The sequence below is a fragment of the Pomacea canaliculata genome, linkage group LG9 (genome assembly GCF_003073045.1).
Source record: "Pomacea canaliculata isolate SZHN2017 linkage group LG9, ASM307304v1, whole genome shotgun sequence".
NCBI classification, from domain to species: Eukaryota; Metazoa; Mollusca; class Gastropoda; order Architaenioglossa; family Ampullariidae; genus Pomacea; species Pomacea canaliculata.
The window spans coordinates 9,987,189-10,014,338 of record NC_037598.1 but is presented as its reverse complement, the minus strand read 5'-3'; the positions used below and the strand labels follow the sequence as shown (position 1 = coordinate 10,014,338).

The 27,150-nt window shown below is 45.6% G+C and overlaps 1 protein-coding gene across 1 annotated transcript in view; it reads left to right on the top strand.

The window, feature by feature from the left end:
* Window positions 1-27,150, top strand: part of LOC112571562 (ribitol-5-phosphate xylosyltransferase 1-like) — a 62,097-nt gene that overhangs the window by 8,845 nt on the left and 26,102 nt on the right. The window contains exons 2-3 of the mRNA XM_025250630.1: window positions 12,702-12,895; window positions 26,508-26,607. Coding sequence (XP_025106415.1) covers window positions 26,555-26,607 — 53 coding nt within the window. The 5' untranslated portion in view covers window positions 12,702-12,895; window positions 26,508-26,554. The remainder of the gene's footprint in view (window positions 1-12,701; window positions 12,896-26,507; window positions 26,608-27,150) is intronic.

Below are 27,150 nucleotides of genomic sequence, written 5' to 3'. Positions count from 1 at the left end.
GGTAGGAGGTTTTGCAATTTTCTGGAGCAATGAGAAGAAGAGAAGAAAAAAAATGTGTATTAAAGATTGGATTTCGTAAATGATAAACATCTTGCTTCAGGTATTTGTAAATGATAAAGCTAGTGGCTGACGTTGTGAGAACAAGGGACGAGTAGGGAATGGATGGTGGTTGTGGGAGCGGGGTGGCCTCTAGCAGGTCTCGTGTACGAACGTTAAGAGCTTGCTCTTTCTCGGATCGTTTGTGATCGACGTAGCAGGAAACAAGTTACTGCTTTTCGCTTCAGTCTTTTTTTATAATTCATTCATGCAATATTTACTTGCATCCCCTTCACTTTCTCACTCTCACTTTATTTCACGCATGCGCTGTAGCACAAAATGTCATCGGTCTCCCTATTTACGCGGCAGAGAAATGCCAGGTGGAGTTGTTCCGCTAGATCATCATTTCGTAACATTTGTTACATGCATATTGATCGTAAGGTGGAGTTGTTTTTTTGTGAAGCAAGTCTCTATAGAGTAGCTGCGTCGCCTTTGGGAACGTCACTTCCATGTGTTGTTTGTCCGACTTGTTTTCATTTTTTTTTTTTTTTTAAGCATCTTTTACATCAGTTTCGTCAGACCTTAAAGTTGAACTAAGTACTACACATCAGTTACCTCCTCCAGCAACCTCTTCAGCACCATCACTACTGGCGGATTCCCCACCCACCCCCACCCTACATCCCTTTTGCCATTTTGTTTTTTCTTCTCCAACCCACCTACAAATCCGTCCAACGATTGAAAAGTTACCCCAGTATCAACCGGAGGCAGCGAAGCCGCTTGAGACAGCGCGGAGGTAGCATGTGCTGGTGTAGACAGATTGGGGAGGAGAAACCTGTCAAGGCTGTCTGGCTGCCGGTAACCGATTCCCCTCACATTTGTTTAGGCTGAAGTTAATCCCGAAACTTTTAAAATGTATCTGAAAGCTATGAGAGCGCGTCATCTATCATTTGTTCGATTTTTTTTATCTCTTCCTCCCCCTTTCATTCCCCGCCTCCTAAAGAAAAAAAGTGCGCGCCTGCAGTCTCACTCTTTCCGGCGGACTTGCATGAATGTCGTCCACACACGACACCCAAGACTTGTTAGACGGCACTTCATGTTGTCCACCTCGTTTGCTGACCAGGGGCCGGGTGCACGGACACTGGTTAGTAGTTTAACTGCTGCTTACAGACTTCTGTCTGAGATTTCTGATGAACTGCTATCTTTTGATAAGCATTTTTAGCTGACTGCTACTGGGAGTGACTGACAATACACCAGGCTCCAATTCGCTTTCGCTTGCCGGAGTGCGGAGGCGGGAGGGGTTATGAAAGAAATAGGAGGAAAGGGGATGCTGGATGAAACTGAACTGAACTTACGGGCATCTCTAAGAGAAGATTTCCTGGTGGGCCGTTTCCCGGAAGGCCTGCTATTTTCGTCGGAGAAATGTTAATATCGGAGCCCGTCGGCAAAAGCTGTCTTGGCGAAAGCGTAGGTGCTAAAATGCATGAATGTGTAGCCAGGCCGATGCGAAAATGTCATTTTACAGTTGGTTTGCCACGAGAAATGCCTACGTGGCCAGGATTACGATTAACTTCGTATTACCGGTCTCTCGATGCCGCCTCGGGCCGCTTGGCGCAATACCCAGCAGCAGATTTTATCGTTGGTGTGTGTCAGTTGATCCTGACACTTGGGGGCAAAATGCAGGTAATGCAATTTCAAAGAGCAGACAGGCGTTCCAAAGGCAGGAGCATCAAATGTCGCCATCACGCCCGAGGAACAGACTTTTCGCAAGGAGTGATGTACATTCTCGCAAGAGCTGCGTGTGACAATACTCATGTTTGTGTGGTTTTGATTTTTAAAAAACCCAGGTGGTTTGAAACAGGTGTGCGTAAGCTTTTTGACATCAACATGGATGCCTGTGGAAAATCTTAGAAACAGTGTGTTCCTGGTTCTTTTCGTTGCTTCTTTATCTCGACCAGCATGACCTCGTTCTGACGTGGCCAGGATTTCGATTATCTTGTATTACCGCCCTCTCGGTGCCGCTTGAGGTCTTGCATTTCCTGAAGGAAATAAGAAAAGGGCTTGCATTTCAGTATACTAATCATAGTTTGACCCTGGTCACGTCAATAGAAGTCAGCAGTGAGTGGACATTCGCCAGTGTGGTGTTGATGTCTTTCGGTGGGACGATTGAGCGATCATGGCGAGGTCGTCTGACTGGTCAGTGCGGGAGATGCACATTCACACCTACGAGGTTTCCTGCTTACAGTTTCTCTTTGACTCGAGCGTTCTGACAGTTTGACCTCTTCCTGGGTCTTTACAATTGCAGGCGAGTATCGAGGCACCATGAAGGGAGACGCAGAATCTCTCTCTTGGACATTCTCTGGTGAGTGATGATGAGAGATTGGAGGAACGGTGGAGAAGTCCACATCTCAGGTGGGGTCAAATCCCCAGAACCGAAATTGAAACCTTTTGGGTGAAAGCTAGACGCGGGTTTGGCGAGTGTTGTTCACCGGGAGCACGCATGGAGGCTGTGGTGCGGGAAGATGATAGGCGTCGTGGTGCTGACGCCGGGATTTTCGAGCCTCGTCGAGCTGTTGTGATCAAAGAACGCGGTGGAGACGGAGGTTGTGATCTGAGCTCAAGTTTCAACGACAAGCACCGGTGGTAAGAAGCCATTTCCAGGCGTAGCCGTCGAAGGTGGTACAGACCCAATCTAGTATCAAGACACGCTCCATCGAGAAAGGCAGAATGACAAGTATTTCATTGTACTTTCTCAATGCCTTTTCCTTCTCCATCCTTGTGCTCATGTGGACCTCTTGTGTTTGGCCTGCATTAGAGAAGACACATTTGGTCGCCATCATTCTCCTCCTTTGTCGGTTTGTTTCCCAGCCCCGCATAATATTTTTGTAATTTGCAAGCTTATCTTTTGTCTGATGTACTAGTTATAATTTTCTTTGTCCATTGAAATCAATGCCGAGTGGGTAATGTGACATTTTAATCTATCATATATTAACATCGCTTTTGTAATCTCAGTTACTTAAATAGTTATTAATCTGCGACATACTGCCATTGTCATTGTGGAGTCTAGGGGCCTCCTGAAGGTTGTCTTCATCGTGACGTTGGAGTCGCCATTAATAACTGGATACGTTCGTGACACGTAGACACCCCCCCCCCCCCGTTTCTCTTTGCGCATGCCCAGACTCGGGGGCCTCGATTATATGTGGGAGGTAAGGACGCCGTTATCTAGCTGCTTGACTCATTGAAAAGGCAGAATTGGCGCCACCGTCGTCGCCGTGGCTGTGTGGCCGGTCACGTCCCGCCGTCGTGGCCTTCTGACTGAGGAAAGAGAAAGGCGGGGCAGGAAGGGGCAGGCAGAACCATCGTCTGCATGAGGAATCGTCCGACATCCGTGGAGCTCTGTGAAGTGCCCACAGACTGGTAGACTGGTCCGGCGGAACAAAAGGCGCGACTGGAGGATGTAGAAAATCAGTTTGTTGACAGGGTTTTCGTCCTTTAGCCATGGTGTACATAGGGGCATACAACTCGCAGCATTAATTTTTGCTGGGTTATGAACATAGCGGATGCGAGCTGCATGCCATTTTATCTTTCTATTGTCCATCAGTCTCAATCCAGACATTTGTATACCAAATAGAGGCCGCTCGATTCAACGATTTTCCAATTCGACTACGACTCATAGTCGATTCGATCACTGCCTATAGTTAATTCGACCATATCATTATTTATGCAATAATTCGGTCACAAAATAAGTGAATAATGATGAAATCTCCCCTTATCGTCATCGGATGACCTGCGCTCGTCGATGTTGTTCTCTCTTTTATCGTTGTGTGTATCAAACGCTGCTTTATAAAGTAATTTTTGAATAAAACTATTTAATTATATATATGTAGTTCGTTTGATGTAGCGCAAAATGTCTTTTTGTACGACACACCCGGTCAGAATGTAGCCGGCGTATCTTCACACATCACAGTGAAATATATCTTCTGTTTCATCTCAGCAAACATCAGTTTTGGCTGATTTGACTAACAGAGATGGTGTGTAGCTTTACAAACCATTCAGTGCTTCACTAATCAGACCCGCTTTGCCGTACTGCTTAGCCACGCCGATTGCGTAAGTTAAACTAAGCAATGAATGCTTTTGTTTTTCTATTGCTCTTACATAGGGCAGTGAGCCACATTACTTCGAACATTGTGCTTTTTTTTTTTTATTTGATACCACCCACCACACACACACATTTCTGTACTTGACGCGCGTGGTCGAATCGGTAAATGGTTGAATCGACCAGTGGCCTACAGAGTACGCGCAGTAATAACAGTTTTATGTACACACGTAGCAATACTGAATGTTTGGAAGTGATTCGCACACTGAGCACTCCTTTGTTTATTTATTTCCCAGGCCTATGTCGACTTTGGTGTCTCCTTTGGTGTGCTTTTTTTGTTTCGCTGTGTATCGCTTGTTTTCGACTGTTTTGTGGTTTCATCAAGCTATCGACTTGTAGATCACTTTTTTGTCGGTAATAGTCGCTGCTGCCTGTTGTTCGTCTGGGCCATTTTTTCCAACGGTTTTTCGCTCTGGAAGAATACTATTTGCTCCATTGACTGTTTATAAATTACAGGCCATGCCAATCTTCACATTTTCTTGCCTTGTACTTCGTCGCTACATTTTTCGCTACTTATTTTGTTGCAACAGGCACTTCGTTTTTCTCATTTAAAGCCGTACCATCGGCAGCTATTTTTTCGTTTTTAATTCATTAAAAAGGGCGGCCCTTTTGTTCCTAAACAAGATTACTTTCTCTCGCCACAATATAACCTTAGTTGCTGGCACGGAGTAAAACACAACCAACCAGCTTGTCTCTCTCTCATTCTCCCTCCTTTTTCTGACCCACTTCCTTATTATCACTCCGTCTCACTTACCATCACTTTCTCACTCTCTGGATCTCTCTCACACCCGTCTTTTGGCTTGCTCACTCACTCCCTCTCTGTTGAATGCCTCTGAAATCAACCATGATACTAAGCGTTGGTAAGAATCCGGATGAAGTGCTTTGCCCTTGTGATTTCGCCCCTTTCTTCTGACATCAATCTTTGACAGACTTTGAATCCCCTTTTAATGGCCGTGCAGGAACCAGAGGTTGATTGAACTCCTATTATGCGACGCCCACGGGACTTTGGTGGAAGACCCTGTCCTTGTTTAAGGTTGCGGTGGTTCACAAGACGCATCGACTACATCTGAGAGTCTCCATCACGGTCAAGGATTTCGCATTTCCTGCACTGCTCCTTTTAGCTGCCCCAGACTCATTCATGATGAATGCCAGTCAGAATCGCCATAGCTTATCGGTTGCCTTTGCGACGAGAAAAAAGGTTAGATTATAGCATCAGTACTGAAACTTTTGGGGCTGAAACTATGGCATGTCTTTTAAAAATAGAAATCCAGAAATCCTAATCGTTTAAAGACCATAGCTATAGTTTTATAAGACCATATAATGTAAGCACAAGTCTTTTCCCATCGTGTAGAAAGGTAATACATTACATTAACAGCTAACAATCGGCGTCAGAACATTTGTCGAGAAGTTTTAAAACTTAAGCGACACGGCGTAGGAAACATGAAACGAACTTAGGTTGAAGCTTTCATTGTGTGATACAATATGTGATAGCCAGACACGTGTTTGCAGTGTCCGTTATAATTTGTGTTGACGCAATCTTATAAAAATGCTTTTAAATTAAAAAGTCCATGGAGATCGCAGCAGTTTTTTTTCACTTTGGGAGTTATTAGCATGATGTTGATGTTAACATATTGGGTTTTTTTGTCTGCGACTGGTCGATAAATCTATTCATCAGTGTTTATTTTACACTCCTATATAATTAGCATTTTCTTGATCGCAAGCACGCACGCACGCGCACACACACACTACTTCCTCTTTCCTGTCGTCACGTGTTGCAGTCTGCTCAGGTCGCTTGTTTTCAATACGAGGACGCGGCGTTCATAGATTTCAATGTCTGAGCAATGCCATATACATACTAAGATATTATCTCGCATCTTCAAGACTGGCTTAAGAAAAAAAAAAAATCTCAGTATCACAGCCATCCCTTCTCTTTTCTCTCTCACACATGCAGGGGCAGATGCGCGCTTACTCTCAAGAGATTCGCGGCCAAGGCGTCTGGGAGCCAGCAGGGTTAACAAAGAGTGTGGTGAAGGGATGCGGTGAAGAGAGAGAGCTCTTTTGCACGACAAAACGGCAACAACCAAAAAAGAAAGAAAGAAAAAAAAAAACCCTAACGAGTCGTCCTACTTAATGCGGTGCAAAATGGAAGATTGTGGGTCCCGTCGTCGTGTAATGGCTGCAAGCATTTCCACAGGCTCCGTTCCATTAGGGATATAGATTCTCAATAAACTGCAAAGGCCCCCATTGCCCGAGTCGCCAGCAAACGCGTAGGTTGCAATAATTCCAGCCAGCTTCTTGGAGAGCACTGCAGCACCTTGATTTTAACCTTTTGCCGTGCACTGACTCATCTTTCCACTGCGAGGACACTTTTATTTATTTTTGCCAGACTTCATGATTACTGACGCCTGGGGAAGGTCGGCTGGGTGGGGAGGAGAGGAGGGGTGCGGTCGCGGAGGGTCGCTCGGGCAAAGAGTTGTGAATCCTCATGGCGGCGCTGCGACGACGACGACGTGGAGAGCAAGAAAAGCTGCAGCAGCTGCACAACAATCAAAAGTATTAGCAGTAGATTATATTACGCCGCTGTCTTGTTGCAGACATGCACGAGCTCCTCTCGTCGGGTGGGCAGGTGGGGTGGTGGGACGTGTCTGATGAGAACCCACACGATCGAGGCAACGAGCTTACTCGCATCAGGGGGGTTTCTTTTAAATTTTCTCTTCTCGTCGGATTCTTCAGATCGAGGGAGCGAGATCGGCCAGAGAAAGAGAGAGTGGGAGAAAGACTTTCTGCACTGACTTTAGAAATGTGGCGATAACTTTTGCATTTAGTTTGATTTTTGGCGGCAGTGCAGTGACAGGCAAGCGTCGTTGGTTTGCTTTTTGATGAAATTATATTTGAACCTGTCTTCAATTTTTTTCAGTTTGTTCTTGATATTTATTTATGTTTAAACTCTTTATCTTTATAAATGTTCTTTGGGAATTACTGCTGAAGGTATATGCATTTCTAAAGGGCATCCTTAACTGGATACAGATGCCGAGTATGTGTTTTTGGCATATATTTTCCAGAAAAATCCTAAAGCGACATTTGCCATAAAATTTGAAACATTCAGCGGCACTTGTCGGGTTAGTAAATCACCTTAGGGTTATTTGGGGCTAGGGCAAGAACAATCCAGCGAAATGGATGCAGAGTAAGTTACTTTTCAGTGAAGTTACTGAAATCTGATAAATAAGTAAAGCAAGGACAAGAAATGTGGTCTTGTAGGCGTCGCTGAATTAGTACAGATGAAAGTCGGTCGGAGACACTAGGCGTCTGTCGTTGGTCGCGGGTTTGAATCCATTCTCAGATGTAACGCATTTTCTTTATTGTCGCTGCGACTTACACGGTCGGTCCTACTTATCGTGACATCGCCTTAGCTGCTGCCGACGGCGTAAAACGGCATTACTAGACTTTAATTGAAAAAGATCAGCACGCATGCTGTCGTGCTTTGCCTTTCTAGTTGCGGAGTGGGGCATGGCTCAAAGAGTTGCAAGGTAGAAGAGGAGGAGAGTACCATATTTAATCATCTCTGGCCTTTTCTGTGCGATTATCAAAGCTTGTTGGGCTTTGCCATTCACTGTGTGTCAAGTTGCTTAGGACAAGAGTGCTGTACACAGTGTGGGGAGATTGCAGGTTCATTGGGTGTTGTTGTGGGATAGGCAGAAAACAGTGAGGAGTCCTCTGTGGGTCGTGGGTGGCACTTGCTATATGGCGCCTGCGGCGACAATTATGAACCGGTCCTCTTGCCTTGCTGCTGGTGGTCAGATGGACTCCGCACGGCCCATTCTCCTGAAGGCTGCCCCGATGGGGCTCTACCGGTTTGGAGGGTGGTGAGATAAATAGGTTTTTACACCGAGCTGGAATTTAACTATCATGCCAAATCAGACCGCCCTGTAAACAGGTGCGTGGTCCGGTCGTGAAATGATTATTGTCTGTCGCCAATGTAGTAAGGACTGCGTCCTGGGTTCAGATCTCTTTTCTTTCTTTGCTTGTGACATCTCTTTGCAGGGCTGGCTGCTCTTAGTTGCTGGCTCGGTGTAAAATCAAATCTGTCCAAAAACCAATCTGTCCTACTTCCCATACACACACACCCGAAACAGGTGACCCGAGACGAGATGTGCACCCGGGATATCCGATAACGGTATTGTTAACAAGCACTGAACCTCTTTGCAGAACCTCTCTGACTGTAGAAAGTCACGTAGATAGCACGTGCATTACTACGTGTCGTAGAGGGGCAAAATGCTAAGTGGACAGCACACATTGTGATTTATGTGTAATATATTATTTGAAGCTCACATACAAACTCTATCATGTCACGTGTTGGAGATACATCCGCTCTCGGGGCTCAAGGGTGAGAGCGATTGTCACCAGTGCAGAGAGGTTTCTCACTGTGATGTATAGCCTTAGTTACTGACTTGGCGTCAAACCAATTCTCCTGCCTTCCCTCCTTTTCCCCACCGTTAAAAGGCTTTTAACTGGCGCGGAAGGCCATATGCTGCGTGGATTTGTTTTTGTTAATTCTGTTTTCATGGTGTTGTGAGCCAGCTCCTTAAACGGTTTATAAACGGCTGTGCCTGTAGGTTAGCGGACGTGAAGAGGAGAATTTTTCCCGCACCGGGTCTCATTGTCAAAACAATGTTTCACAGGCTTGATAAAAGCTACTGGCAAACAAAATAATGTACTAAGGGATAAATATTGCTGGGTTAGATTTAGGGTAGCCACGCGAATCTGATAGGAGACTGAAAGAAAGATCAAAGTCGCTGTCCAAAACAAGAACAATAGTAAGAGGACGAGTTCGGGGTGTTGGCTGCCCGTTAAGGTAGATGTCGGAGGCTAAACGGGTAACGTCTTGTAGAGGCATTTACCGGATTGCAGAAGGCGGCCGTCAGAAGCGGGTAACACCGCGCCGCCTTCTCCGCTCGAAGCAAATGCTGTTACTTGCAATCAGAAGGATGGAAACGCTACAGAGTTCGCAGGATGACTTCTGGAAGGATCAATGGTGTTAAACACGGGGATGTCTAGCGGATCCCCGTCAAGCCAAGTCCCGTCCGGCAACAGCACGCGGAAAACATGCGCGAGTTCTGTCTTTCTCTCGCGAGATCAGTTTACCCTTTGACCCTCCCTTTCGATTCGTCGCCTGGGTCCTTCAAGAAATGAATTTTCCCTGCCGGCTTCATTGGGTGTCAAGAGGGCGCACCCGCCTGGCCCCTTGCTTCACAGCATGTAGATCAGCGCCTGGATGCCGTCTGCAACGCGAGTTTGTATGAAGGCATGCTACCCTTGATCTCCTTTGTCCGATGTTCAAGCTGATGAATTCATTTCAGGCCTCATCCAGCATACGCTAGGAAAGTCTTTAATAAAAATCTGAGCTTCCCATTTTATTTCCTTCCTTGTCTTTACTTTGTTCTTTTTTCCTTCCTTTGCATCTTTGCTCTCACTTACTTTCTTTTTTTTATATAACTTTCTTCTACGTTCTACTCTACTACCCTCATTTTTTTAGCATTTATCGAGCTGCCAACAGGGCTGAATTACTTCCCCTTGATATAACCTTAATTGCTGACGAGATTAAAAAGAGAGAGAGAAAAAGGGAAAGAGAGAGCATTGCGTGTATTGTGCAAATCGCCATGTAGAGGGCAGACGGGTCAAGCTTTCAGCACGCTCCACCGCCATCACCTTCCGCCTGAAGCACCGCGAGACGTACCTCGGCCTGCCACGACTCGTCGCCATGTCTCAGCTTTTGCAGAGGGCGAAAAATTATTAATTGGCCTCGCGGAAGACAAATGGGAGCGGTGACGCTGCAGGGCCAATTCCGAGCACCTCAGCTCTCGCGATACCACGATGTTTTGTCTTGTCCATGTCCACCAGAAGACAAGCCACCAAAGTAGGCAGACGGCTTCTGTCGCTTGCTTGAATGAATATTATTATTCTTACCGTTTCCTGTCTACACTGGCTTTCATCACGTGGGGAATGGTAAACGAGTGAAATATCTCATCACGCCTTTTTATTCGTTGTTTTTATTATTATTATTCCGACGATTTCGGCGTAGACAAACAGGAAACGTAAAACATTCGTTCGTCCATGCGGAAGGCGTTCGTTGAACGGAAAGTGCTTTAGCCAAATGTTTTACGGTTAGAACAATTAATCCTAGCCATGTTAACAAACGTGCTTTCAGCGAGTGCTTCTGATCTCCCGTCCGTTTCTCCCATTTTTACCTACTGTGCATGTTCGCAGACGACACTCAAGTGGTGCAGGCCATCTCGACAAAACTCTCTCGCGCAAACTCGACCAATCATGCGAGACCGACGTGCACGTGGAAACTTGCCAGCGCGCTTTTCTGCGTCAGCAAACGATTGAGGCCGGAATTTGAGGATAAAAATGATGTTTACCTCGCCAAACGATCGCCCTAGGCTCAGTTCCATCTCCTTCCCCCTCCCTCCTTCGAATAAAAAACAAAACAAAAACATACTGTCAGGATGGGCTGTATGGACGCATTGCGGAGAACTTTCCATTTTACGATCAGAGGATCGCTTTATCTCCTGTAGCTTCCTGTAATGGGGGTGGACACCATGCGGCTTGTCATCTTTGATAATTCGATTTGTATTTACGCGCTTTTTAAATAAAACCCAAAAATAAAAAAAAAAAAGCGTCTGTAACGGTGTGCGTTGTATCATCGCTGCCAACCCCTTTCCAATAACACACCACCATCACCACCCCCGGCTTCGGCACTTTCACTCGTGGGTATTCTCCTCTTCCGCCGCTGGAGTGATATTGCCCCGTGTCCTGAAATAGAGAAACACAATCGAACTTCTTCCTCGCTTTTGTTTGTTGTATGGAAGTGCTGTTTTCTGTCCCGATTTCCAGAAGCCTTACTTGTAAGAACACTTGCTGGCTTGGCGAGATGCCGCTTCTGTCGTTGAAGTTTACATAGTACCGAATTACTGCCTTGCCCGGACTTTATTTCTTAACCTACGTCATCTCGAAGAATGTTTTACACTTGGTATTGATTTACAGCATCCTTCAGCTTTTAGTCGCTTCGTAAATTGATTATGGAACTGCGTTTCGTGCCGTAAACATTAAACAAGGGGAGTGTATATTTGTTGTTGTATCAGAGTGCTGACCCCTCCCCTACCCGTCCCGTATTTTTCCTGATGTCGGTTAGATTTCTACTGGTGCCGATTCCCGTGTAATAGAGGAACTGGTCCGGTAGCGCTGTCACTAGTCCAGTGGCACTGTCTGTCCTGGGTTCGAATCTCGTCTCAGGCAGGCTGTTCTTTGCTTGTGGCACCGGGTTAAATGCGCTGCTGCTGAGGTTTGTGTGGGAGGGAAGACTGCTGTCTTGTTGTGTACATTGCTTGTCTGGTACATGACACATGTGACTGCCGCGTGAATCTTTCGATAGTAGTAGGACCCATCAGTCCTCACCAGGCCAAGAACAACAAAGTGCGACAGACGGAAAAACAAGTCGCTTGAGTTATTACAGTTACACGGAGCACCTACATAGCGCTCACCAAAGACGGGCTTATGGTGCTTGTACATACAGACACATATCAAGCACCCGATCGAATAGATTGAAAAAATGTCTTTGGCTTGGGGGGTTGAGAATGTTTAAGGAAGGGGACGAAAATGTTTCTTTGTTCCGAAATATGCATATGCGTAACATACGTGTTGGAGAAGCAGCATAGACTGCTGCAAAGAAGAACGAGATTTCGTTTCAGAAACGACTGCCGTTAGTAGTTTAATCCCATCATCAGCCCGACTTACTTAAATATTATGATAAGTAATCAATCTTTCCTTTCTTCTGGCGAAATAAGTTTCCCAAACGTCGTTCCTCAAAACTGTCAGGCTTTTTCAAACCTTTTCAATTTGCAGTTTTATGTGCTCTAGTTGGTCATAACTTCAGACTCATTTCAGCGGTTTACGACCTCGTTTGCTTATTTCGAAACGCCGTGGCTTACAGTCAGCCTGTTGAAAATTTGTTTTTCAGGGCCGATAGTAGGAGGAGCCTCTGGGGACTAAGGATATTAAAGTGCATTGACTCAGAAAATCAGGACGCTCTAATTCTCTGATGACATACCATGAAAGCAGATTTTGATTGGTTATCTTTTTCTACCCAGAGTTCTAAAGCTTCAGAATTATTGCCATTGTTCTTACCGATGTCCAACGTTATTGTTGGTGGCCCTTCTGCCGGATGGAGCTTTGACCTCGTGGCCCCTTTAGTACCAGATTGTTCTCAAACTGATACGCAGTATCCAGAAGTTTCTCTCCGCAGATTATGATTTATTATTATTTACCTTCTGCTGGATTGGCTGGGGTAGCATTCAAATCGCAGTCCCGAGTGGGGCTTATGACCATTATTCCACAATCGAATGCACTAGTCATGTTGTGGAGACTTTTCCACAAAGACATACGCTATTTTTTTTTTAACTGATTTATGTAAACATGCACTACTTACTTATTAATTTATTTAATCATTTTTCAGAGATTACCGACGACGTAGAATGGAATCCTTGGGGGGAGGAGTTCGAAGAAGAAGGGGCAATCCTCCAGCATCACGTAGCGCCGCAGATCCTCTGGGGAGCTGAACGACCTTTGGCCCAGCGGAGTCCGCTGGTCAGCGCCGACAACGCCTCCGCCGAGGACTTCGTTGTGGAGGTGTGGGGCAAGGCGGCATAGGTGAGCGTAGGAAGAACATAGTCCACCCTGGACCACAATGTAGTTGCAAGATGACTAGCACTTTGAGTGGCTTGTTGTTTTTGTCCTTTGTTCTCATGGAAAACATTGATAACAAATTATCTCTGATTCATGAGGAACGTAATGACTCTTGTGCTGTTGCCTGCAATTGATTCTGGCTTGTTGACACAAGAATATTGCACACACAGAGTAGCATAAGTGCCGATACGTTGATTGTGTGGTGGGAGATGTTTATGTCGCACTATGTTGTATATAGAAAGTGTGCAAGTAAACTCTTTTCTTGGGTGAAAGAAAAATTCCCTCTTCCTCCTCCGTGTCATTGCTCCCCCCCCTTTTTTGTTGTTGTTGTTGACAAGACTTATTATTGTATAATGACATCAGCTTTTTGGATGGGAATTCGTATGATTGATATTTACTGGGCGTGAAATTTCCTTATCGTGGAGCGCCTACCAAAGAAGTCAACATTGATTAAAAGCTGCCGGAGCTCACCGCTTTTCTTGTCTAAAGTTGTCGCTAGAAAAGGTCAACAATCTTCTCTTGCAACCAGATCCCTTCATTTTTCTTTTTTAAAGAGCAGAGTGACGCACACGACATCCAGGATGTCCGCAATAAACCACCCGTGTGTCTGAAAGTCTCAGCAAGGCGTCATGTCGGGTGCCCGTAAACAGCGGCGGCGACAGTAGGTAGCAGGGCCCCGGTGTGTTGCTGCCCGTGGAAGGAAGATGGAATTGTATGTGCCATGTGCAGCAGCAGACACGAGGCTTCGCTCTCTCATTTTGCACAGGATCTTGCTGGTTTAGGGGAGACTAAAGCGAAGCCAGCCTGTGGTTGTCGTACGAAGCACAATAAAAGCCACCGCTCATATATCAGGTAGACGCGACCTGACACAGCGGGGACTTCGCCTGGCTTACACAGACGACGGAGTGATGGGGGTGTGTAGGTGAGGGTTGGAGGGGGAGGTGAGAGCACGGCGCATGGGTTGGAAGATAGGTAGAAAGTACAGGTAGTAGACGAGAGGAAACAGACCGTGTGAACGGTACACTGTGAACAGTGGTTAACCGCTATATGACTGTGACATCCAAAAAAGAAGAATTTTATATATAAAGGTTTGAAGGACATGGACCAACGAAGAGAAACACGGGTGGTCACGTTACTGAAAGTGGTTGGTGGTGCTGCAGACATCTTGCGGCTGTGCTGACCCCCCTACTTAACCCCTGGCGTCTGGGCTGCGGTGAAAGGATAACTCGCGCGCACGTCAGCGACAAAACACACTCCATCATGCGTTCGTCTCGCGACTGAGTTAGCAAGAGAAAGGGGGCAAAGAGACGAGGGTGTGGGGGCGGCACTGTAACCATCAACGCCGTCATATCCACGCCTCGTACACTTTACCAGACTTCTCCCCCACCCTGTCGCATCCCTCCCCGTCTCGGACTATTTAGGGCAACGACATCATTCGTCCAGCCGGGCGTCCATCCCTCCGTGTATTTCCCCCTTCCCTCCACCTCATCTTCCCTCTTCCCCCCCCTTACCTCCACGTCAAAGTCGGATAGTCTTATAATTACTTTTTAAGATTCATTTAAAAGTTTCGTGATCGCGGAAAGGGCACGCCTGATTATTAATTTGTGAGCGTAATGGCGCCATGACAGTCCACGCCATCTCGCCCATGTTTGCTCCCAGCATCAAACTCCTCGCCGGCTTGTGGCTTGTTTTTGTCCCACGTCTGCACTGCAATTGTTATATATCTTATCATCAAAGCGCCCCCTTCTTCCTTTTTCCCTCCTTACGTAATTTGTTGAGGAACATGATAGCTCTTGGGCTGTTTCCAGCAATTAATTCCGCCTCAGTGCCACGAGGATATTGCACAAGAGCCGCGCAAGTGCAGATTTGTTTGTTTTATGGTGCTCGTGCCTGTGTGTTGTGCTTGAAGAAGAAAAGAGTGATAGGAGCAAGTCTTTCTAGTTGTACTCTAGTGTATTTTAATCCCTGCTCACGCTGGATTTTCTGTAATTACTAATACTTTTATTATTTTAAGAAACTATGTACATAAGAATTTTAGTGGCGTCTATTTTTTTTTAAAGACCAAGAGAGGATTACTGCAACACTGCTAGGATGTAGTATTTTCTGACAGGCTTGTGCCAGCTGTTTGTAAGTTTTAATTTGGAAACGAGATGAGTTGCGTGTGCTTGGTGTCGGTGAGATCGACAGTTGAAGTGAGCAGCTTGTTTGTGTAGCCAGCACGCTGGATCCCTGTCGTAGCAACACACAGGTGGGCGTTTGAGCAAGCAAACACAGCAACAGAGAGGACTTTTTCTATGCATGAAATCTGGTGGTTGATTTCTCCATAGAGTGGATGGTCTGATGGAAACAATCTCCGGGAACACTCCTCCACGGAAATCTTACAATCAGGATAGATATTTTAGGAAACTTGACCGCCAGACTTGCCCGAATGAAAGAATCTGAAGAAGCGAGACAAAACTCTCGACGCCCGACTACTTATTCCCTTCCCTCTATCGAATCATCATAAAACCTTTCCACCCGCCTCCTCCCTCTATTGTCACGTGGTCCCCTTTTGTCTTCCACGCACCCCGTGACAGGGACACCCCGGTTCAAGACTACCATAAATCTGTAGCTTTTATACACAATCCCACATGGGTGTAGGAATGTAGTGCATAATACAAAAATAATCAGTGCAGAGGTTATTAATTCATAAAAAGTGATTAATCTGGTAACGACTGCCAGTGGAGTTTGTTTTTTTTTTTAAATCAGAATTGATCGGTGCTATCGAAGCTACGGGAGAACATCATTCGACTAGTGGAAAGGTTGTAGGCGGTTGGTGAACAGGCATTGTCCTCCTCCCCCTCTACATACAGAGTTTGTTTCTTCTGCACTGTTGTGGTAAAGCAGCCACGATGCACCTGCTCACAATGGCCCGAGCATCCGGCAGTTTTGGCCGAGAAGAACATCGCCGTTCTGGAACAACCTCCCTATTTACCTGATCCTGCCACATGTGACTTTTTTTCGTTTATCCCAAGCTCAAGGGAGGTCATCAAGGGGAAACCCTTTTGAAGGCGGGGAGGCCATCAAGAGGGCCGTAACGACGGAGCTGAGGGGTATCCCTGAAGAATCCATCAGTGCATAGAAGCATGGCAGAGAAGGATGGACAAGTGCACTAGGCTCAAGGGGGGATTACTTTGAAGAGAAAACCATGTGGTTTGTTGTGGCGAATGGAAGTAAATTGTTTGTGACACTAGTCTCGTTACATTTCAGACCTGTTCAGTGGGCAAAAGAAGTATCTAGTCTCTCCGATTTCAGCAGTCAGAGGAAGCAGGGACGGCGAGAGGTAAGCCGTCCAGCAGGCTGCTTCATAGCTCAGCCAGATGGAAGTTTAATAATACCAGGGATTAATGGACCGGCTTATCGTTCTTGGCGTTTTCGGAGTTGCATTCCCTGGGCACAACACCGTAGCATTATATAGTGGACAGGTCGAATTTAGCAGCAACAGTTTTGAAAATCTGCAAGCCTAAGTATGTACAGACTCGGAGAATCACCACAAATCGCGACAGGGGAGAAAAAAAAGTGAAATCGGCGAAATGCAATGAATAATTGGATTTACCAGCAGAGTCAGAAGCACAGTCTAGCGAAATCGATTTACTAAGCAAACTGAAGGAACTATATTTCCCAACAGACAATCCATTTTCACGTGACGGAGTACTATAATAATGGACCAAAAATTGGTTTGTATGCTATTTGTAATTTTTTCATACAAAAGATTGTTTTGAGTTTGAGAAGCAGTACAGATGAGCGACAGAGGCATTGTTTTATGTTGGTTGCTTTCTTTCGGCACATCTTTGTTCCAGTCGTCTTGCGCTGCAGAGAAAAAGTAAAAAGCAGGTTCTATATGATTCATTGATGGAAATTAGGACTTATGCCAGTCCCAGTTTGCTCAATCTCTGTTTAAAAAAAATCACATCACAGCCTTCAGCAAATAAGAAAAGCGAACTCCTCAAAAAATATAAGAAAGCCAAGACGCGTTAACAAAGTTTGCTGTGCAACCGATAAAATATTTTTTGATATGCTATGTGAATCATTGTTAAATAGGATTTTATTTTACATTTTACTTATTGATGTTAAGTTACAGATTGATACACGTTTACTTACTATTAATAGATGGGGGAGGGGGTCATTAAAAATATGTTAGATCACGGACAACAAAGGCATCAGGCAGTGATTAAACATAAAGGACTTTTTCTCTTACCACTTCGTTCAGAAAACTAAGAAATGGAGCTGGTCTTCCTTCTCTGCTTCAAAGCAAACTAGTTCAGTCTACACAATTTATGGGAGCATTTTTGCATTCAAACTCCTGGTGACTCACACTTTTGAGGCTAATGCTGGTATGGGGTCTGGATGTTCTGCTGTAGAATCTTTTGCACCACCCGATTGCTTTATACACACACATGTAAACTTCTTCACCTCTTCTCCATATATTTAAATGCACACTTTTTCACCTCTTCTTCGTGTATATAAATGTAAACTTTTCACATTTTTTAACGCTAAACGGCGTCTTTTTCCGGTAGTCGGTAGGCCAGGTGCCAAAATCTTCTCTCTCTCTCTTTTTTTTTTTTTTTTTTTCTGCACTTAAAATAACTTTTTGGTTGAAAGGGTACAAAATCCATCCCTTGCTTGTGATGTCGATCCTTATTCATCGAATTATACTCACACTTTCCATAGCAGCAGTGTTTGCTCACAATTTTGCGTTATTATCCACTATGGTGTATTATTGTAAATCTTTTGCACTCACCGCAGGAGGCAAGGACAAGGGTGGGGCACCTGGAAACAGGTCCGTTGGTACGTACGAGCAATGCGCGAATCCAGGGAATAAAACTGGTCGCTGGGTAACACTTAAGTCCACCCTATTGCTCCCGCTTTTCGCCTTCGTCTACTAGGGGTCAGACCAAGTGAGGTCAATGGTCCCTTGTCCGCTGGCAATGTCATCTCCATCGGCAATGAATAAGTGTCACTTCTCTTTATTACGCTTTTTCCCGACTGTGGGGTCGTGACCCACTCGCTGAGTCAGACCCACCGGTAGCATAGTGGTTAAAACCTCTTGTCAACACTGCAGTGGGGAGGCCCCGGATTCGGGACTAGTCTCGGGACACTATGTATCAGATGTCTATGACCAACAGGGGTTTTCTTCACCATCGTCTCCCCTCAGAGTGCGAAATTACCACAAGATGGAAGCACTCTCCCACCAAACCAAAGACCTACTCTAACCATCCCGAGACAACCACCTTTCGAATGAGCTCCACTTCCCCAGCTGAAGAGCTGGATGGTTTGTTCGTCCTTCAACTTGCGTCTCGTGCTTGTCCAAGGAAAGACGTCCTGATCTGGAGTTAACCGTTGCTAACACTCATATAGCATGCTGAAATAACAAGTCAGGGCCGCACCACGAAAATGTTTTTTCAAATTTACGTACTTCACTGCAGTTGCTAAAACAAAACATTTAAGTGTAGTTTATTACATGCACAGGCAACTAGAACGGGGTATGCGGGAGTTAATCACCTAGCGCACAAAAATGTTTCGCGGGCCGCATTCGGCCCGCGGGCCGCGTGTTTGAGACCCCTGATCTAAGGCCATCCTTTACTGATATCAATGGATGACCTACCAGTACTAGTGATGTTCGTTCGTGAAACTGTCTTCTCGAATAGTTCGTCAGCCCAGGGTATCGCCATCTAGAGCCTGGACAACGAAACCTCCAAGATGTGTATTATTCCGGGGTTAAGAACAGTTTATGTAGAGACTGTATGCTTTGAAAATACTCTTCTGGAGTCGTAATTAGAAATAGGGGATTTGCCTTTGTTTCGTTTTAAGTGCAATCACGAGGATGTGTCTATAGTTCTGAATTTTCTTGATGGCGTTTGTTTCTGAGGCGGCATTGCCCGTTTCATCTTCCGTCCTACTTTGTGTTCCGTTAGCGGTCAGACACAAATCTTGCCTCCACACATCGATTTTTCCGCATGAGATTCAAGTCTGGGGATCTCGGAGCATATGTATTTTGACGTTGGTGGTATTTACCCAGGATTTAAGCCGAGAGCTGGTCTCGATGTGAAGGGGCGAAGTTTGTTAACTGCCCTGGAGAATCTCTCCTGTGTGCTGGTTTATGATACCACTTGAGTGGGGAAAGGTGCGGAGGGCCTGGGAACGTGCTATTAAACTGGGAGCCTGTGTACTGCTGATGGCAGTAGTCCTCGAATTTATGTTATGGTCTTTAAGTGCATTATAACCTTTTTTAAAAGAACAGAATGAAAGAAAATCTCTCCTATCGCTTTTATTATGGTTTTGTTAAGAGCTACTGTTGATGCATTTGAGGTAGTAAATGATTGGAGAGGGAGGGAAAGAGGGAGACAGACCAAGTGCGATTATTCTTTTATTTTTGTTTATTTTACAGGGGTTTTGGGGTGGAGGCAGTGTTATGCTGGTGTTTATGTTGGTGTACATGTGCTCAACAGAAAGGCAGTCTTAAATTGCCCGTGTACAACCGATTTTCTGGTCGGGGCTCGCAACCTCCTTGCTTCATCTCCCTTCTTCCATGGGTCACACTATCCGCTGCTGTGCCAGTTAAGGTCAAAGTGTCCTGAAACCCTTGTGGCAGGGCGCGAGACCGTTAGCGTAACGAGGCTATAGGCGACGACAGCTTGCAAAACCGAGGGCGTGCTTATTGTCTGGCAAACTAGTTGGCTTTGTTTAGACCTCCTTCACACTCTTTTAGTCTCCACAGGCTGTCAGCTTCCGCTCCAGCTTTTTTGTGGATGTGGGTAGGGGGTGGGTGATCGTTATCTGTCTTGATGTATACGCAGCGTTGTCTCCAAATTATTTTTTTTCACTCGTCCTGCGGGTACTGGATAGAGGAATTTCTTTGCAAAATTATGTGTGTTCAAAGCAGCACTCTTTGACGGTTTATATTGATCGCGGGAGGGAGAGTGACTGGAGGTATCGCTTGTTGATTCACGAAGAAGTCACCGCCTCTGCGCAACATCGTCCTCCTGTCAATATTTGATCGCCATTTTATGCGACATTGACTTCTCGTGGAGCTGTGTGGCGGAGTTGTGTGGAGTATAGTGCACGGCACTTGTAAGACGAAGTGGCCCTGTCCCCTTTGAAATCTCTGCTGGATACAAGCATGTCGGGGCTTTATTTTTGCTTTCAAATAAATAATGATGAACTCAGTACAAGCTTCCCGAAATCTGAGTGAACAGCGCTTCCCATAGTTTTGTAAAAGGGAGCCTACAAACATGGCCATTCAAAATTCAGATCTCACAGACATGCGTGTTTAGTGTGGTGCCAGTTGGGGCCGTTATGACGTAGCGTATGTACATTTGTGACGTCATTGTCTTGGTTTTTCTGTACGCTGTTACGGTTGCAGGCTTTTTATGTTGACAACTGTATAAGGTTATTCACTCAGGTTTAAGGTAATGCTATTTAGTGTACCGACCACAACTGAGTCATTTGGAGAGAGCAAGACAGTTCCGAGGAAAAAAAAACTTTGCTGATGGCATATGTCTAAAGTTTGTTCTGGAACAAACTCCCATAAGCTGAGTGCACTTTATTTAAAACTTCTTTGGCGATTATTTTCCAACTTTTCGGTAAAGTGAGAGCATTTTCTTTTGATAAAGCTTCTTGGGTTTTCTTGTTAGGTAGCTTTTTTTTTTTTTTACATTAATCTGAGAAGAAAGGTCAAGCGTACTTTTTTTCTGTCTGAAGGGCGTACAGTAAATAAAGGTTTCACAATAAGATGAATCACTGCGTTTTTTTCTTTTGTAATTTATTTCTTTGGCTGAACTTTTTTTTTTTTTTGTCTGGGGGTTTCAGCTTGTGTTTTAGGGTAGATAGCACAGTCCCTAGTGATGCTTTGTTTTAACCCTGATAACAGTTGCAGCGTAACTCTTCCTAATCATACCGTACATTCAGTGGCAAGTGCATGCAGAAGATTCTTATCCACGGATGCTTATCTGTCTCCACATCCATCCACATTCCTTATCGCCGCTCGCCCACACTTGTATATTCGCGCTGGCATGTCGATTTTTTTTTAAAATCCCTTTTTGTCGCAGGGGAAGTGAACCGTAAGGGAATGGTGGGTGGGTGTGGAGGGGCGCAAATGGCAATGCTTCTTAAAGTATTACGCTGTTCATTCCTCTTGAGCCAACAAGAGGTAATTGCAGGGCGTGAAATGATTAATTCTGACCAGAAAATGACCGCTCTTAGCTGGGCAAGGATTCCGAACCAGAGACAACTATCGATTAGTTAAGGGCACGATCGTGAAAGTTGCAGAATCAGGGGACGGAGGTGGGGGAGCGAGACGGGAGGGTGGTGCACTGAACGCAGCGTGAACGGGATTGTCCGTGATAACACCCTCCTTCCATCTTGCAGCAGCTTCCGTCTCGACTGCAGGACCGCTCCCACCTTCCCGTGTCTCGTCGCCTTGGATCGTACCGCTGTTCCGAGCGCCTGGCCACATCTTTAGTCTAGTATCGCGTGTAGCTCGTACGTCACTTAACCGTCATCTCGCGACGGTTCCGGTCCCTTTGCACTACCACCACTACCACCCAGACCTCATCCCCTTAGCAGTGCCAGGCATGGCAGGACCCCAAGAGGCGGGACACAGCAAATTTGCCTCTGTCCTGGTCAGACGCCATTTTGCTGGTCGCCGAGCAAGTTAAGCGAGATAAACCTTGGTGCTTTCTGCTGTCCCCCCCCCCTTTGTGGCCTTCCCTACCCTCCCCCCCCCATTCATATCACAACACATCCAGAAGGTCCTATTCCAACGAGAACTGCGTATGTTTATCGCGGACATGCGATGGTCAAAGGTGTTTGATCCACCACTCGCCTTCCTCCAAACATTTTTACCAGTTCATTGCTTGCCACAGTACTGCCTCCGCTGCTGACACGGCGTTAAGCACTAGCTAACCGACCAGGCAAACAATGTATGTCTCTCCGTTATTGTCATTTCCATTTGTTCATGTATCTGAAAATGCGAAGCGATCACGAAACCCGTTCTAGTGTTCTTCAACAATAACAATCATTTTTTTAAAAAATATATATTCACATAAATTAAATCTTTGTTCATTTCTTCCTTCGTTATTTTTTTAAAATTCATTTCTATCTTTACTACTTTGAAAGGACTTTGCATAACTTGCCACGTTTGTTGGTGGAAGATGTCTGGAGTTGCGGCACTGTCCAAGAACTCATCGTTGTTTTACAATAACCTTCACCAAAAATCCTTCCATCATTCAATTCTCCTATTGTATATATAATATTGTATTTCTTCTTTAAAGACCTACATACTGTCGACAAATTGAGATTTTGAAAATTCAATTCTTTCAAGACACATTTTAGCTGAGTCGTAATCTTTTGATAAATCTCTCTCTCTCCGCTGTTCCCTTCCATCTATCCATTGGCTGTCTGGAAGACATTTTCTTTCTTCTTGGCACCTTTGAAGACCTGCATGCCCTCCCAAGCTGCATGTGTCGGTGAAAAAAAGGTGGTTTATTTGATGAAATGACGGGTACATCGTAGGTCTCTTTTTATTGTTCGTTTTGCACTTTTTTCCCTTGTCTGTACGACGATAGAGGTCGCAGAGGAATTTCATTCGCCGAAAGTGCGCTCGCGTTGCGAGGGCCGCCATCGCAAGACCTTTTTGTCGCCAAGTTCATCAAATTCACGTCCCCTCCAGCCGGGTAATTTCGTTTCCCCGAAAGTCAGACACAGTAGAGAGCCCCAGAAGCGCCTCTCGGGGATGGAACGACTGCTGGTGCGATAAGCATTCACTTGCCTGCTTTTTGTTCGTCCTTTATCGTGCTCTCTCCGTCTGTGGCATTGCAATTCTCAAGCGCAGAGGATCTCTTTCAGTCGGCACGCGCTTTTGCGCACTTTCTTAAGCTTTTTTTCTTTTTAAAAGCTCTTTGTCTTTAGCTTCTAAGTCTATCTTTCTCCTTTTTTTTTTTTTTCGTGGAGTTGGAAAGGTCGATAATGCCTGGTATTGTAAGTCGCACCGATACATAGAACACGTAACAGTGAGAAATTCCTTATCGTATAGCTGAAGGTATTACGTAGTTTGTTTTTTCCTGCAGCCGTTTTGCAGTATGCATAGTAGGCCACCATAAACTCCGATGTTACCATACATTTTTCACATTTACATAAGTGCGAACACCAAACTTTCTCCTCCCTCTCTCTCTCTCACGCACACTTTAAAATGCAGACACGTTTATTTCCGAGAGGTAGAAGAATGTAGGAGCAAGTGCGTTGCTCGAGGTTGGGTGGCACACGATGCCTGCAGCCTTACCTGTCAGACCTTATTTCTAACCGATGCAAATTAAAAACAAACAAAATTCTCCCACTAAATGATTCCTATCATCGGGTCAGGTCATGGCAGTTCATCGGCACATAACTCCACGCCCTACTTCCTCTCTACTCAGCTCAGTGAAATCGTCCCCGATATCTCTTTTGGAGGAACTTAATACGGGTGAGAAATGTCAGTTGTTCCCTTTTGTCGCTGGCGGAACATCCATAGTAAAACCCATTCGTCAGTGCCGGTGTTGGGGGGAGAGGAGGGGAGTTTTGAAGCCACAGACCCCGAGTCGGCCTCGAACCACCGACCTTCCACTCCACAGTACATTAACCACTAAAAGACTACGGGATCTTCATCTAATGACAAGAGACACGAGGTACGCGATTCTGACGAGGGAGAAAGATAACTATCGACCATATCGGCTTGGGCAGCTGATGTGAAGGAAAAACAAATTGCTGAGGCTGAAATCTGTATAATTATTTGTAGAATTTTTTGCTGGTTGTTTATTTGCAGGGATTTTTGTGCGCAGCCAGTTTTCTTTTAATCACTGCCTTGGCATGCTTTCAGTTCAGACCTGCGACCAGCATCCTACTGGAACTCTGGGCCATATAATTAAGCCGGCGGGCATTTGTCAGCGCGCAAGAAACACACATCTGCAGTCTATGTTTCTGCCTGTCGCAGTTCTAAGGTTGCACAGCACCTGAAAGAGAAAGAAAGAAAGAAAAAAAAAAAGAAAAACCTCTGTTCAATTACTGATGTTTTGGTAGAAGCCGTTGGCTGCTGCTTGTCTAATCCAGACCCACGCCTCGTCAACACTGCGGCGTTTTCTTGTCGTAAGCCACAGTTTTAATAACTCATTGCCGCTGGCGGGTTCCTCCCGCAAAACCCTCCTTCCCTTGATGCGGAGGGACTGCAAACTCTTGTCACACACACCGTTTTAATACATATATTTTTGTTTTCCTCCTGCGGAATCTGTAGGGAGGCAATTTTAATTTTAAAATTGAATGTGCCTGATATTTTAAACGAACGCCTTTGAATAATTTAGGTGGAGGCTTCCTGCCCCACTAGCGGTTTTCTCTTCTCTCTCAGTCGGCAGCTTGTTTGGGGTGTAATTGCGCTGCGTTTGGCGCAATTATCAGAGAAATAGAATTTGAAAACTGCGATAGCATGTTGGACAGGACAACTGTCAGGTCGATCGAGGGATTAAATGTTGAATGTAGAAAACATTTTTTGAAAAAGAGGGAGACGAAAAAAAAAAAAAAAAGGAAACACCATTTTCGTAAGACAAAAGGAAGAAGAAAAAAAAAAAGGAAAATTTATTTTGTAAGACAAAGAATTTCATTTTTTTTTAATTGACCGCAATAGCACGATAAACTCGCCTGAAGAACAGGCTCTTGAGTCGAGATGAAGAGTTTCAACCGTATGGCGGATCCGGCTTTCATCAAACGCCTAGATGCGCAGTAACTGTGCATCTACATCTCCGGGCCCTCCTGATCCTTCATTACCACTCCCTGCCATCCCCTCCCTGCCAGAACACTCTCCCTTCCATCCTGCCATGTTGTACCCCCCGCCGCCACTGCGGTCTGCTCAGTGCCTCCCCCTCTCTCCACTCGGAAGACACATTCTGTCGCTGGCCATAGGAAGAGGGAGGAGAGAGGAAAAAAAAAAAAAAAAAGAAAGAAAACCCCTCTGCTGGTTTCTTTACCTCGGTAACAATCTCGGTGCCAAATCGACGACTGCTCACGCAGCATGATCGGCATCCCTTTCTTGGACACATGGCTGCCATGGAAACGGACAGACTTCTGTAGTGTCTCTTCACTCGGCTCTCCTCCAGGAGCGCGGCTCGGTTAACGAAGTGAACAGTGACCGTCATGCTCTCACAAGTGGGCTTGGGGGGTATGTGTGTGTGGGAGGGGTGGTAGGGGATGGGGACGGAATGAAGGAGGCGCCTGACCTCCTTCTGTGTTCAGTCAGCCAGTCATTGTAGGTGCGAGCGGCGCGGTGCATTTCGGGCCACAGTCGACAGCCAGAGGACATGATACGTAAGACGGTAGAACAAACGAACTTGTATTAACCCTTTCCAGGGCTTGGTTTACACAGTGTTAACATTCATCAGTGGCTGCCGTGTGACAGAGAAGGCATCACAATCAGGCAAACATACAAACACACGTGCGCAGTAAACATTGCCCGGAACATCAAGGAACGCCTGAGAGAAGAAGGTAGAGAAAATAGCATTCCCGATTTTACAGTAGATATTTCCGAAAGAGGCTTGAAGTCCAGACCGGAAAACATGTAGCACCTACCCTCCCCTCCCCCCAAACTGTACGGAGAGACAAGAGGCAGGACATTCCTAATATAGAAGCAAGTGAATGAGCGACGGTCGACCCTCGTCAGTCCATTAACATATGATTAATGAATCCTAATTGACACGTAGTCCCAGCCCTCTCGTACCCCTAATAAGCGAACACGTGTCAATGTACATTTCCGATATCTGCGTGGTTGATGTTTGTAGTTGACAGTAGCGATGACTTGATTATCGAGTCCATGAATACCAGTGCAATCACGGCGAAGCAGTCTCGCCATGTTCCACGAGCCCCAGGTGTGGCGATGCTAATCACGTCCGCACCTCCTGCTCCTCCCGTCGCTTTGGGAGGTCAGCTCGTGTCACGGGTGTCGTTAAGTACCGCGAGTTGAGGAGCCTGACAATCCTCAGTCTGTACGTCTACCTCGATAGCCCGGTGCTTGTGGCTTTATTTTTTTATTTTTTTTTACTTCAGCTTGTAGTAAACTGTTATTTTGGCCTAGTTTAGTTAGTCTGTTAATTAACTAGATAGTTCAGCTAATCATTTAGCCAAGCTAATCAAATGACTTGGTTAGTGGGCTAATTAGCAAGGGCATCTCCCAAGATGATGGCCTAGCACACATGATACATTGAAGTAACCCAGACAGTTCTCACCAAAATCTTTCTTTCAGTAATTGCTCGCCAAGTTTCAGCTCTTGAACCGACCCTCGCATCACTCCTGCTGTTCTACATGAGATTATGAATGATGATCTTGATAGCAGGTCAACGCCAGCTGCGTTTCTCGGCTTGTAGAAACTTGCTCAAAACGTCCAACCATCACAAGTAAAAACAAAACAAATAAACTAACCATCAAGTACCTGCTGGGCTGGACAGCTAAGGGCGTAACTAGAACCTGTGTGAAGGTCTGAAGATGTTTGCGGGCAACTAACCATGGTGTGGGTGTTTTGCAGGTCTCTATCTGTGGGAGCACATCTTCAACGCTGAGCTGGACCACAGGATGGGTGGTGTGTGGAGCTATGGCACCAAAAAAATCGGCTCCATTACCTTCAGGTAAGTTCAGGTGCATACCGACTCACTCCGGCAGCGACAAGACTCCCCTACTCGATGTATCATCAGAAAAGTCTTCGTAATAAATCTCCGTTCAGGTATCTAACATTCTCTCCAGACTCTTGCTGCGAAAGGTAATTCTGTTATCTCCTGTCTTTGGAGAGAGAACAGAAGATTTCTGAAAGAAAATTGAAGGTGTGGTCAAAAAGATGAATTGCAGGTTTCACGGCATGAGAAAATCTATTATCCGAGGGCTTAATACCGAGGCTCACTTTTGATGGGCTCCGGAAAATGGGGGAGTAAATCTTTGACACTGACGGTTTCTTAGAACCACTAAGCACTAAATTTTCTTTGCCGGTCATTTCCCGCGTCAGCGCTTGGCGAGAAGTCAACCTCCACTGTGGCACTGCAGGCCGAGGTGAGCTGTATATTCTGCCATCGCTCCCACTTCTATATCTCTACTACGATCCCGGCCCGACTTAAATGAGCCATTACAGGGAAAAGCATACACATAAATAGGCACATTACGAGAATTGAGGGTTACCC